At 39.7% G+C, this 14,570-nt stretch overlaps 1 protein-coding gene across 1 annotated transcript in view; it reads left to right on the top strand.

The window, feature by feature from the left end:
• Nucleotides 1–14,570, top strand: part of celsr1b (cadherin EGF LAG seven-pass G-type receptor 1b) — a 47,406-nt gene that overhangs the window by 21,122 nt on the left and 11,714 nt on the right. The window contains exons 6-16 of the mRNA XM_060885433.1: nt 6,242–6,399; nt 7,209–7,372; nt 7,516–7,641; nt 9,281–9,447; nt 10,216–10,401; nt 10,583–10,696; nt 10,906–11,080; nt 11,429–11,561; nt 12,562–12,682; nt 13,533–13,716; nt 13,946–14,047. Coding sequence (XP_060741416.1) covers nt 6,242–6,399; nt 7,209–7,372; nt 7,516–7,641; nt 9,281–9,447; nt 10,216–10,401; nt 10,583–10,696; nt 10,906–11,080; nt 11,429–11,561; nt 12,562–12,682; nt 13,533–13,716; nt 13,946–14,047 — 1,630 coding nt within the window. The remainder of the gene's footprint in view (nt 1–6,241; nt 6,400–7,208; nt 7,373–7,515; nt 7,642–9,280; nt 9,448–10,215; nt 10,402–10,582; nt 10,697–10,905; nt 11,081–11,428; nt 11,562–12,561; nt 12,683–13,532; nt 13,717–13,945; nt 14,048–14,570) is intronic.

Genomic DNA, 14,570 nt, shown 5'->3' with positions numbered 1-14,570 from the left:
TTGGGTTCTTGAGATTGAACAGCCGTGTATAATCGTTTAGAGAAGCTTCTTTCAAGACGACTTTGTTTTATTCTGGAGGGAAAACAGGCTTATGAAAACTTAAGTGGCATTAAAGAATGGCTATGCCTTATTCACAAAAATGCTGACAGAGAAATTTAAAGCAGGACCCTGTCAGATTTTTATCTATGTACCAGGGCTTGCAACTGTGTCAATCTCAGCTATCACCTTTTTTGTTTGACGGAGACCAGAACCTGAGCAGCAGCCAAGCTGGGTTTGTTTCTTATCTTTAAGAACTGCAGTCTACATACCACCCATTCCTGAGGAGTTTATACATATGCAATGCATTGTTGATTCATGGCAACATTTACATCTATGTTTATGCAGGATTGAGCCTAATAAAATACTGAAAAACCCAGATGAAACACAGACAGTGGAAACTTCATGTGAATTTATGAGACAGTGATTTTTTGGAGAGTAAATTATAGATTCAAAAAGTCACTAAAAATGTCATTAGACTTCTTTCCTACGAGTTTTCATACTCATAATGTCTGTGTGGAATCAGGACAACTTCCAGTACTTGCTTGGTTGATTTGACATTCGCCATCATTCTTCTGTTGTGACAGCTGTACCATCAGTTTCTCATTATAGTTAAGAGCTGGTCTGATGTGGTGAAAACACTTAGAGAGCTTAGCATGCCTGGGTGAGCGTTTAACGATCAAGTTTCACTCATTGGCTAAAAGTGATAGTGAAACCACATCCTCAAGGCCATACTGTCAGGAGAAGGTTGACAGGCAGACAGACAGAAAGCGGAGGATTTAGTATGCAATTTCCAATATGTTTGTACCTTATCAAGAGCACTGAGTGACAGTTTTCTATTATTGAAGGCATTATTTAAGCTCATCTACTTCATATATGTCTATAATGAGGAGAAAACACGAGAGTCTCTGTATATTTTATGTTAAACTGACACATGTAAAGTATTAGTCACATACTCCACCTTGCCCTTAATACCTGTTTGGTAGCTCTGCAGGGCTAGTTTAAAAAGATGACGGTGTGTTTCGTGTGTATTTCGTGCATCCTTTGGCCTCGCTTGTTATGTTATTTTGTGTGACAGTGTCTACTCAAATATCCTGTGAAATCATGTGTTTAAATCATAATAATCCAATCATGCTGGAGATCTCTGTTTTTTTTTATATACTGGCAAGCTGATACTACTACATTACATCTAAATTACTACTTTATGAGCCAGGTTTAAAGGTGTGTTGCGTGAGGACTGCAGAGTAGGCTTTGTTATTAGTTTATAATAGAAAATCTTTCAATAGACTGCCTTCGCAGGTGTGATGAATTTTTTTTTTTGCTGTGCAAAGAAGTCACGTTGCATGCAACGATATCACTTTAACTGTACATTTTACATCTATATAGAAACCACAAACAGGAAAATGTTTTTTTTCATCAAAAATTTAATATTGAAATTATAAGGTTAGGAAATTGAAATGTTGAAGGTGAAGGAAATTCTGTTTGTCATACAGAACTTACTACATAGTATAAGAGACAGGAAAAAAAAGAGTCAAAAAAATCAGAAAGGGTCAAAAATTTTATATCATTATTAATATTTCTTTATTTAAATTCAAGAAACACAAAAGACATTATTACAACTGTGCTAGGGTGTGATAGGAAGAGCACCACAGGACAATCTGATATTCTAATCTGTCAAACTGAAACCCCTCAAAACGTTCTTCTGTCACAGCAAAGGGTAAAAAAATCTGCTTATTTATATCTGGACAGCAATGGCTTAACTTGTTAAAACAGAGTCTCTGCCCTCAGGCGGGGCTTTGTGAGTAAGGTTTGGCGCCTGTCAGCTTGAGATATTAATGCATGGGCTTACATTTACATTTACATTTACAGCATTTGGCAGACGCCCTTATCCAGAGCGACGTACATAAGTGCTTAAATCTCTAACATTGAATACATTAATGCTGGCTCACTAAGTTACATACTTAAGATACCATGAGTTTAAAACATTTGTTCAAAGTTACAATGAAAGTGTCAAAGGTGTTTTTTTTGTTTTTTGTTTTTTTTTAAAAATGCAAAAGATAATGAAGAAGTGCTAGTTGAAGTGTTTCCTGAATAAGTAGGTCTTCAACCGCCGCTTGAAAATAGCCAGTGACTCAGCTGTCCGGACCTCTAGGGGAAGTTCGTTCCACCACCTTGGTGCCAGTACAGAGAAGAGTCTTGTAGTATACTTGCCTCTTACCCTGAGAGATGGTGGAACCAGTCGAGCAGTGCTGGTAGATCGGAGGGTGCGGGGTGCAGTGCGAGGAGTTATGAGGGCTTTGAGGTAAGAGGGAGCTGGTCCATTTTTGGCTTTGTAGGCCAGCATCAGTGTTTTGAATCTGATGCGTGCAGCTACCGGAAGCCAGTGGAGGGATCGCAGCAGCGGGGTGGTATGCGAGAACTTTGGCAGGTTGAAAACAAGCCGGGCAGCTGCATTTTGGATCATTTGCAGAGGACGGACTGCGTTCATAGGTAGACCTGCCAGCAGTGCATTGCAGTAATCCAGTCTAGAAATGACAAGAGACTGAACAAGTACCTGAGCAGCCTGTGTGGACAGAAATGGTCGAATCCTTCTAATGTTGTAGAGAAGAAACCGACATGAGCGAGTCACATTAGCAACATGGGAGGAAAAGGACAATTGATTGTCCATGGTTACCCCAAGGTTGCGAGCTGTGGCTGAAGGGGAGATCAGATCGTTGTGCAAGGATATAGCAAGATCATGACCTGGGGATGAATCACCTGGGATGAAGAGCAGCTCGGTTTTGCTAGGATTAAGCTTTAACTGATGAGCAGTCATCCATGATGAAATTTCTGCCAGACATGCAGAGATCCGGTCAGAAGCTGTGGCATCTGCGGGTGGGAAAGAGAAGATAAGTTGTGTATCATCAGCATAGCAGTGGTAAGAGAACCCATGTGAGGAAATAACTTCACCAAGAGAGTGAGTATACAGGGAGAAAAGAAGAGGACCAAGTACTGAGCCTTGTGGGACGCCAGTGGAGAGTCTGCGTGGAGCAGATGTCACTCCCCTCCATGTTACCTGATATGAGCGTCCTTCCAGGTAGGAAGCGAACCATTCCCAAGCTGATCCGCAAATCCCAAGACTCCTGAGGGTGGCTAAGAGAGTCTTATGGTTGACCGTATCAAACGCTGCTGAAAGGTCAAGGAGGATAAGGACGGATGAGAGATTGGCTGATCTAGCAGCATGTAGTTTCTCAGAGACATCTAAAAGGGCTGTCTCTGTGGAATGAGCTGCTTTAAAGCCAGACTGGTTGGGGTCTTGGAGGTTGTTCTGTGAGAGATAGACAGACAGTTGATTAAAGACAATGCGTTCAAGAATTTTTGAAAGAAACGAGAGAAGTGATACCGGTCTGTAGTTACTGATGTCTGATGGATCCAGGGCAGGTTTCTTCAGGATGGGAATAACCCTTGCTCTCTTGAAGGTAGTTGGTACCTGACCAGATGCTATGGATCTATTGGTGATAGTTGTAATGAAGGGCAGAAGGTCTTGCGAGATGGTCTGGAGCAAAGTGGAAGGGAGTGGATCCAATGGGCAGGTGGTAGGATTGCAAGACTGGATGAGTTTTAGAATCTCTTCTGCTGTTACAGTTGAGAAATGTGACAACAAAGGTGTAGGGGAGTCCATACTCTGAGATGTAAGTGCAGTCGGGGCTGAAGTGAAGGTCCGGCAGATTTCCTCAATCTTCTCCTGGTTGAAAGAAGCAAAGTCTTCTGCAGTCAGGGAGGATGAAGAAGGTGGAGCCGGGGGGTTGAGCAGAGAAGAGATGATGTTGTGGAATTTCCGAGGGTCATGTGAGGAAGCTTCAAGCTTTTCCTTGTAGAAGGAAGTCTTGGCAGAAGTCACATCTGAGGAGAACTTGGCCATGAGTGTTCGGTAAGAAGCAAGATCTGCATCAAGTTGTGATTTCTTCCACTTTCTCTCTGATGATCTTAGCTCTCTTTGATTGTTGCGCAGCACATCTGAAAGCCAAGGAGCAGAACAAGAAGTTTTCTTGGGTTTAGTGGACATAGGGCAGAGGAAGTCCATAGTTGAGGAAAGAGATGAGAGGAAAGTATCTGTGGCCGAGTCCAAGGGCAGTGAGGAAAAAGACTCAGGATCAGGAAGGGAAGAAAGAGTGCCAGAAGCTACAGAAGAAGGGGAGACAGAGTAAAGGTTGCGGCGGGTAAGAGCGAGGGGGTGAGAGGTAGTTTTAGGTAGGGTAGGGAGAGTGATGGTAAAGGATACCAGGTGATGATCAGAGACGTGTAGTGGGGTAGCAGTCACGTCTGTAGCTGGAGAAGGACGGGTGAAAACCAGGTCCAGCACATTGCCTCCTTTGTGTGTGGGGATGTAGCTGTTGAGTGTGAGTGTGAATGAGTCAAGAAGAGACAAGAGGGAAGAAGAATGTAGCTTGTCAGAGGGGAGGTTGAAGTCACCAAGCACTGTCAGGGGGGAGCTATCAGAAGGGAAAGCACTAAGCAGTGTGTCCATTTCTTCCAGGAAGTCACCTAGGGGACCAGGAGGGTGGTAAACAACAATGATAACAAGGTTAATTGGAGAGGTAACTGAAATGGCATGGAATTCAAAAGAGGAGATGGTTAAATGAGACAAGAGGAGAGGTGTAAAGCACCATTTCTTTGACAGCAATAAACCTGTACCACCACCCCTGCCTGTTTCTCGTGGTGAGTGAGAGAAAGCATAGGCAGAGGATAAAGCAGTTGGTGTAGCAGTGTTCTGTGGGGATATCCAGGTCTCTGTTAGCGCAAGAAAATTAAAGGAGTAATGGGAAGTTAAAGCAGAGATAAAATCAGCTTTTTTCACAGCAGACTGGCAATTTCAGAGCCCACCTACCACCACTGTTTGAGACTTACACAACAGAGGAGGGTAGATGAGGTTACTGGGATTGTGACCTCTGCTCTGTGGACGAGAGTGACTGCGAGTGTAGGAATTGAGTACAGAGATGGGTTTAAGGCACATATTTGCAGTCAAGAGTGAGAATTAAGGTATGGTAGAATATAGCAAAACAGTATTAGACACAAAGTTTACAATGAGAGAGAGAGAGAGAGAGAGAGAGAGATACTTACAAACCGCTACAGACGCTAGCGTCTGTACGCTAGAGAACCTTCAATTTAAATAGGTAAGCCCTGCCCCCAATTCACACCTTAAGGTAGACTGAAACTACTCCTGATTAATCAGCTGAGAGAACAACAAGGACCAACACTATAAAAATCAACAATGGTATAGAATATAACAATTCAAATCACACTACTCTAGAACACTTGTCAATGAAGTAAAGACATCAACATCAACTCCAAACATCAACTCCAAACATAGAATGTCCTCTTCATGATCCAACTTAATCACACTCTCATATGAAAGTATCATTTTAGAAACATGTCGTGTTATAGTTATAGGAATGCTATCTGGATCTCTGATTTTAGCTTTGGCAGTGAAGACTGTGGGCATATATTATGAGTTGAGAATTCCTCTCAGAAACCACAAGGCTAGCAAATATATTAGCTTAATTGCTTCATATTTTTGAAGAACTATTTATAGTTATCAATAAAAAGCTAAGAAATCCTTTAATCTTAGCCGATCTTATCGTTGAATGTTATGAACAGAAATATGACATTTTTTTTAGAAATTGCGTGATTTCTCTAATGTTGCCTTTAACACACTTTGTTCCATTTGCAATCTAAGTAGCACATCATGCATCACGTACTGACGTGAAGTAAATTAGGAAAATTAAATACTGCCAAAGTAAAAGAAACAGAAAAGCTGGCTAGTGTTACTGTATAATAATGCAAGATTTTGCTTCCTTAATCAAGCCTTTAGAGAACTGTCTGACATTGAATGGCATACACTTTGTCTGGTGTGTCTTTATTACTTGTGTTTTAACGGATTAATCGAATTAAACGTTGTGGAGTTGTGGGCTGGTCTCCAGAGCCTGGCAAACAGACACCTCACGCTATGTCTGAAAGATTAGATCAACACAGTAGCTACATCCTTTTTATGGTCATGCTGTTATGAAATAGTGGCTCAGAATGGGCCAGAATGGTATTGATCAGTTGTTTCACGTTATATGCAGCACCATAGAAAACATCCATGGTACAAGACAACATAAAATTATATGCATTATAAAGTCAGGAAAAAGTCCTAACACAAACATTTTCTGTTGGTTTTTTTCAGCCTCACGTTGGACGTACTGGGCTCCGTCATGGTCCGTCTGAGGAGAAAGTTGCCGTGGTTTCTGTGGACGATTGCGATGTGGCCATGGCTGTACGCTTCGGTGCTCAGATTGGAAACTACACTTGTGCAGCCCAGGGAATGCAGACAGGACAGAAAAAGTGAGTCTGAACTTTTACTTGTTCCCCAGTAGTCTTTAATACTACTCAATAATACAGTAAATCATGGGTTGCTACATATGCAATAGAGAACAAAACATAACCCAGAATCTTATATGTTTATACTGTATATATTGTATTCAAATATACAATTCATACTACCCTTATACATTCACAGACAGGCATAAATACTGACTGAACAGGACAGTATAGAAATAAGAGCCAAGTAAGGCATGTTAACTGCGTACAGGTGTTGAATAACTCATCATTATAGGAGATTAGAGCACATTCAAATAATATGCTTTCACTCGTGTCTCTCTCTGCTCTGTTCTCTCCAAATCTTATTTTGTTCTTATGCCAAAACTGTCTTATAGGCTTTACAATGCAAATAAACTTGTAGCTCATCTGGCTTGCATTTATCTCAGTTTAACAATCTTATCTCTGTTTAACTTAGAGACCACAGCCCTTAAACTCTTCAGGTGAGGTAATCACTTTGAAATGGAAGGTTATGTACTCGTAATGAGCAGACTCCCAAAGATTTTAGGCTTAGCAAAGGCTGTAATGCTGCATGTATTACACCGATTGACCTATTAATTTTGTGCTATTTTACATGTTATTTCTTATTTCTTAAAAATATTTGAAAAAACTAAAGTAGTAATGTTCTATCTGTTTGGTTAAAAACTTTTGCTCAACAATTTGTGTAATGATATAAAGTATGTATTTGTCACATTTTATTTGTCACAACTTAAAGAAGCGCTCTCGATGCAGTTTGTTTGGAAGATTGGGACCTCATGTGTCATGTGTTTGTGTAGATCTCTGGATCTCACAGGCCCTTTGCTCCTGGGTGGAGTTCCTGACCTACCTGAGGATTTCCCAGTAAGAAACCGAGATTTTGTGGGCTGCATAAGGAACCTCACGATTGACAGCAAGCCCATTGATATGGCCGGCTTCGTTGCTAACAACGGCACCGCTGCAGGTTAGATATTCTACTTTAGAATATTCTATTTCTACTTTTTTCTACTATACACACCCTGAATACTTAAGCACACCATCTTCTGTAGGATGTAGGGAGGCTCATTGTTTCATTACGCCTTTTTAACTCAGTCAGTACTTTTGCAGGTTGTCTGGCAAAGAGTAATTTCTGCAGCAACAGTGTGTGTCACAATGGAGGACTGTGTGTGAACAAGTGGAACACATACTCCTGTAAATGTCCACTGGCTTATGGAGGAAAGAACTGTGAACAAGGTAAGAGAACCTCCGTTTATTATACAATTAAACAGACTTAAATGACAATAGGAATTAACTTGTTTCACGGACGTTCCGAAATGTCATATAAAGTTTTTTTTTTTATATAAAGTATACTGATTTACTAATGTAAGAGGAAACTGATAGAAAGTGTGATGTGCCAGTTATTAACAAATTCATCTGGTAAATTGTTGTGGTCAATAAGGGCAATAATACAGGAATATAGGAAAACACATACTGTAGAAAGTCCCACTTATGGCCACTTAGAAAACTCTTGAGTGCCAGGTCAATCCATCTTTTATGGATGGATGCAGTTATGCCACATGCAGTGTGACATGCTGGATATGATGAATTGTGCACTTAGTCTTAGAGCAGGAAATCATAAGTGGCTTAACACTTTCAGAGGGCTTAGTCTGTCCTAATTATTTGAGATCCCACTGTTGGATTCAGCTTGCTTATGCCTCTCATTATAAACAAGGTTGTTTAAAGTCTCACTGCTGATACACAATAGGCTGAGACGCCCTGACCTTTAAAATTCAAAAGCAGAAAACTGGATGTTAATATGGGTGTTAAATATAACGTTATATTTATTATATAAATATATTGTTATATATAAAAAGGTTTCTCATGGGATGCTTGGATTGTTAAACCCTTAGGGTTTAATGGGAAACCTTTATTCAAAGTTTCACTTAGAACCATTAATGGCTCTCCAGGAAGTGTTCAGTGTGCTTGATGGTCCATTTAGTGCTGTTAGCTTCTTGACCCTCAGAGCTAAAGTGTACAGCTAAAGAACAACCATGTATTAGAATTAGTTAATTGTCTGACTAGCAAGAATGTTCTTGCTATTTTCTTACAATCAATAATTGATGTAAATTGCCATTTTTTCATGTTTTCAGTATAACACTTGGGCATGAAGATGCAGGAATGTTTGAAGAGAGACAGATGCATATTTAGTAGTTCACAGCGTGTTAGTAGTGAGAAAAACTCTACAATCCCCAATGCATCACAAACTTACAGACATTTCCTGACAGGATTACTTTATTTGTTAAATTGTCGATCATGTTTTATTAACAATTAGCCTTAGATTATTGTGAACATCCACCATGCAACCCAACTGTATAAGCTGTTACAATAGGGAAGCTAACATATTAGAGTTAGTGCACTTGAGAGACTTGAGAACACTGTCATGACACTACTATAACACTATGTTAGAGAATTACCATGAGAGTCGTATTGTAACCAATCTTTAGCCTCTCTGAGTTCCAGGTATTTCTGTCAGCATTGAGCCTCACTGCTGTAAGTCTAGCTCATCTGGCACTGACAAGCAGAAGTACAATTTTTCGCCTCAAGCAATCAGCAAGCATGAATGCTGCATGGTCCTCATTAGGAGGCTCCCTACTGGTTGACTGGAAAATATTTGACCACACACAAACAATTGGGACTGTTTTAAGCTTAAAAAGAAAAGCTTTTAAAAAATAGCATGAAATGCCTTCTTGTCTGCTGAAGGTATGTTTACTTTCCCACAAAGAAGCGATCAAAGGAAGCATGTCTGCTTAAAGATAATTGAGTAGGGTTATTGTTCTGTCTAAGTTTAGAGCTGTGTTCTGCTGTAATGCTGACTATGCTTTTCTCTCTTCAGTGATGCTCTCACCGTTGCACTTTGATGGTTACGCCCTGGCTTCATGGAACGACCCTGACATCACTATAACGATCCCGTGGTACATCGGCTTGATGTTTCGAACCCGTAAAAGTGCTGGTTCCCTAATCCAGGCCAGCGCTGGGGAGCTGTCTAAATTTAGTTTACTGGTGTGTATTTGCAGGATTTTGCAGGGTAAATCATATAGTAATGTATCACATTACCTGTGAAGCTTATGAGGTCCGTGCTGTGCTATTTATTTGTAGTATTTTGGCACTCTAGTATTTTTAAAAGGACTTATCCTCTCAGGAATCTTAGTGACAATCATGAAATGATATTTCGGGAATAGGAAATAAAATTATCACAAAACTACACATCTTGTCATGTTACTGAGAATCTTCTCTATCATGACAACTCTTCCAGGAACTTGCAGACATTTTCAAAGCCCTGACACCTGGAAACCCTTTCATAAACATTTTTTAACAGAGCATTTCTCTATATAATCCAGTCTACATTTTCTGTTGAACAGCACGTTTTATTTACAGTTAGCCTTAGATTATGTGGCACATCTGCCATACACGTTCCCTCAGATCTACCAGCACTGCTCAACTGTTCCCACCATCTCTCAGGGTAGGAGGTAGGTGTATATATAGCAAAACACTTTTCTGTTCTGGCACCGAGGTGGTGGAATGAACTTCCCCTAGATGTCTGAACATCTGAGTCTCTTCCTGAAATACTTAAACTAGCACTTTTGGTATCCTAGTCTGTATCCTAGTGAACCAGTGTTAATGTATTCATCAATAAAGAAACTTAAAAGCACTGTTGTACATTGCTCTGGATCAGGGTGTTTACCAAATGCAGTAAATGTAAAAGAGAACATCTAAAAAAATTGTAAATTAAATGTTGTGTTTCAGTATCTCTTTGTTTGTGTCTTGCAGGTCAGTAACATGCACGTGCGTTTCCAGGTGTTTGTAGGCACAAGGCGTGTGGCTCTCCTGGATTTTCCACAGGTACGGGTCAACGATGGTGAGTGGCATCACATCCTGGTGGAGCTGAAGAGTGGAAAAGATGGAAAGGATATAAAGTACATGGCCCTGGTCTCTCTGGACTACGGAATGTTCCAGGTGTGTATGAGTGTCCACCTGATCTCATTGCCTATTACTCAGTAGACCAGGTCTCATCAATAAAAACATAGATGAAAGATTTTAAATAAAATAATATCTGGACTTGGGAATATGTGTGATATTTGTTTGAGTTTTTTTTTTTTTTGTTGTTTTTTTCTGGGTGTTCTGCCTCGATGAGTAGAGGACAGTTGAAATAGGAAATGAGCTGCCAGGACTGAAGCTGAACAGTCTGTATGTCGGAGGTTTGATGAAAACTGATGGCTCTGTGTTAAATGGATTTAATGGCTGCATGCAGGTAAGTTCCGTCTTGAAAAACACACGCGCATGCAAATAGACACACATTAAAAAGCATGCTTGTATATGACGGTTCTTAAAGAATATACCATTCTAATAAATGAACATGAAAGCATCATTGTACTTAAATGTTTTAAATATGTGTATTAGTAGCACATACACATATAATCAAATACACACACATTTGTTGATCTGTTATTACATACGTAGGGCGTACGGATGGGTGAGACCACCTCCAACACGGGGAACATTAACATGCATCAGGCTCTGAAGGTGCGAGTGAAGGACGGATGCGATGTACCCGACACGTGTGCGTCCAGTGTTTGTCCCACACACAGCCGCTGCAGAGACAACTGGGCCTCACATTCCTGTGTTTGTGAGCCAGGTAAGATTCATGTGAGGTCTTGATCTCATTACAGCACATTATGTTTCAGCTCAGTGTTTGGAGAAAAGTTAGCATGAATCTCTGGCTTGTGTTCTATTCATGTGCACAATAGCACATAATTGACTACAACTAAAGCTGAGGTTTGTTTGGCTAAAGGAATTAGGAGAGGGAAAAATCAGATTAATGCTATTCACAGAATTCTGTTAGTGTATCATATTTCGTTCCAAAAAGAGTATGTGTGTGTCTGTGTGTGTGTGGGCGTGGGTGCATGAGCAACACACAGGTGTTTGAACGTGTGTGTGTGTGTACTCATGTGTGAAATGTGTCTGCTTTGGGGCTGTGTGGCAGGTTACTTTGGGAGCAACTGTGTGGATGCATGCTTGCTGAACCCGTGTGAACACACATCCAGCTGCGTGCGCAGGCCTCATGGTTACACATGTGAATGTGGACACAACTACTACGGGCAGTACTGCCAGCACAGGTAGCTTTTATTTCAATCTTCAATCTGACCTCCTCAGTATCCTTACACTGCATGGCCTGAGTCCAGAATAAAAGGCATGCTGAGGTTAATGCTGCTTCTTTGTCTGATTGGTCATTGTGTCAAAGAAAACAGCAAGAAGAAAAATTCAAATATTTACATCATGATGAATCATGAATCATAATAAAAATGTTGTGAAAAAGTATACATTATTAGCACATTAAAAAACCTGTAAAATTGCACCACATATAGTGCAAAACTGGTGGAAAACTGAACTGTTTATCACCAGTTGCAGTGATGCACTTGACAGCACAAGGAGAACACTAACAAACAACATTATTTTCTTTTATTTAGTCTGTATTTAAGCACTGGTGTCAGTCGGTCTGTGGTATACATAACCAGTCAGTAGTAAAAACAATGCTGATACAATAAAAATTGTAATTGTTGGAAAATTGCTGTGGTATTAGAGGATTAACACTTTTTTGACTTGTTCTATGAAGATATTCATCAAAGGTGTGGTGACACAATACCACCCAAAATTTGATTATTTACATGCCACTGTGTTTTTATTTTTATTAGATTAGAATTTTATTATTAATTTTATTAGAAAAAGCAGCATAGCTGCTTTACACTTGTACATCCTCTCTCTCTTTAAATAGCTTGTTACAAAACCCGGCTTAAACTTTGAGTCATTTTTTAGACATTTTGACAACTTAAGAATTTCCTCATTACTCCTATTGTCAAGTGGGTTTTGACATATCTTCCAAAAGCAAACACACATGTTGTTTGGTGTTGTGCCTTTGGGGCTCAAACGTGAAAAGCTAGCACTAAGCCCACTTCTGCCTCTCGCACTGGCATGTGAAAGAAAATTCTTTAAGCATCTTTGGTCTCTGCTGGAAGTGTTGACTCTTCAGCTGCTTGTTGTTTATTTGACGGATTTCATCAGTTAATGTTTCCTGTGTGTCTCCCGGTCTCTGTTTCTGTCACACACACGTGTACACAGAGGAAACCAGCCGTGTCCTCGAGGATGGTGGGGTTACCCAAGCTGTGGCCCATGCAACTGTGATGTGCACAAAGGCTTCAAAAGAGACTGCAACAAGACGACGGGTGCGTGCAGCTGCAAGGTACAAACAACATCCTCCCATATATTCAAGCTCCAGCTTAAAAATCAATCATGTAAACTTGTGCATACTGAGAAAATCTTGCCAGGAATATAGCACAGTCTTATCATAAATGTAGTTATTTTAGTAGAGCTTTTGGAATTTTAAGTTTGAGACAGACTCAGAGATTAATACTCGAATCAAGAGCTTTTATTAAAACAGTTCAGTACTATATGCAAAAGTGTAGTCCAGAGAAAAAGTCATAACTACTCGATCAAACACTAACTAAATAACAGTGTTAAAAATAACAGGGGAAAAATAGTGATGGTTGAGAAAGTCAGGCACTTTATCGAGCTCTGTTTCGATGTTAATGTTGTTTACCTGAAATGACGCCACTGGTGGTGACTTTCAAGGCATTGCTTTGAGAATCGGTGTAGTTTTTCTGGGTTGCTTTTAGGTTGTCTATATTCTAACCATATACAGTATTTTCAGTATCAAAGCCACATTTAATCATGCCACATTAAAGAAAATAATAATAAAAGCAACACCGCTATCAACATACATAAAGATTTCTCTGCTAATATACAGTGTTTATATTTCATGTTTAAGCTATGCTATAAACGTAACACATTCTCAAGTGTATGCCTTACTGTACATTCATTTATTCATCAATCTTCAAAATCAGTTTTTGCTATTCATATTTGTTCACTTTAAACTCTTAAACACAAGGCCTATTATTTGATTATTTTATTTAGATGTATTTATTTTTATGCATATTACTCAGTACCTACTAATAATTGTTTAGTAGCTACCAGGAAAATGTTATCAGGACAAACAACTGAAGTATGTAATTCATTTTGTGTGTGTGTGTCAGGATAATTACTACCGTCTAGAAGGAAGTGACATCTGTTCCCCATGCGAGTGTTTCCACCTGGGATCTAACTCTCGTACCTGTGACCCTGTGACCGGTCAGTGTCCGTGTAAGATTGGGGTTGTGGGACGTCAGTGTAACCGCTGTGACAACCCCTATGCTGAGGTGACCTCCAGTGGCTGTGTGGGTATGTAAACTGTAACTCATTAAAGTCTGAAGCTGATTGAAAATGCTCTGCAACCTAATGCTCACTTTAGATTAGCATTGCTATTAACATAACTGCAGATTTTATTGCTTTTTAATGAGGATAAAAAAATGCTCCATGACTCCAGATGCCTCATTAGCGAAACTGAAGCACAAACGTTTCTTAGTCTCTCTTACCCTCTCTTACTCTAACACTGAACACACTCTCTCAGTGGTTTACGACAGTTGCCCTAAGGCCTTCGATGCAGGCATTTGGTGGCCCAGGACTAGTATTGGTGGCCCTGCAGCAACAAACTGTCCCAAAGGATCTAGCGGTAAGTTAATCAAAAGTAATCATTGAAAAATATTTTGTCATGGTCAAGAGTATAACAACCTCAGTTACCATAAGGCACCACAGTATCATTGTTATACATGTAATATACTTAAATTCCCTAATGAAACCAGGATACTGTAATGTTTAACATCCTAAGGAACAGTCGTATATAATGTAGGATTAGTTAAGGCTCTCTGCATTGTTTAACATTTATATCACATTAATGCTGAATTCTAATTGCATGTATTTGTTGATGATTTTAGAAAGGAGTATTTGTATTAGTCAGATGTTCTTTCTCATTTGTTTCATGGACACTCCATAACATAGAAAATGAATTGTAAATGGATAACAAGTATGTCGTTTGTTACTAAATAAAAAAAAAAAAAAGGTGTAAAATGTGTTATTGCCTGAGGTGGGAGTACAGTAAGTCACACATGTGCAAGTCACAAGTAGGTCTTAAGTCATGAATGTCAAGTCAAAGTCAAGTCGAGTCTTTTTTTAATATTTGTCAAGCAAGTCTCAAG

The sequence above is a fragment of the Tachysurus vachellii genome, chromosome 13 (assembly GCF_030014155.1).
Source record: "Tachysurus vachellii isolate PV-2020 chromosome 13, HZAU_Pvac_v1, whole genome shotgun sequence".
NCBI classification, from domain to species: domain Eukaryota; kingdom Metazoa; phylum Chordata; class Actinopteri; order Siluriformes; family Bagridae; genus Tachysurus; species Tachysurus vachellii.
Note: the sequence above shows the minus strand (reverse complement) of the source record. Positions and strands in the feature narration are given on the sequence as shown.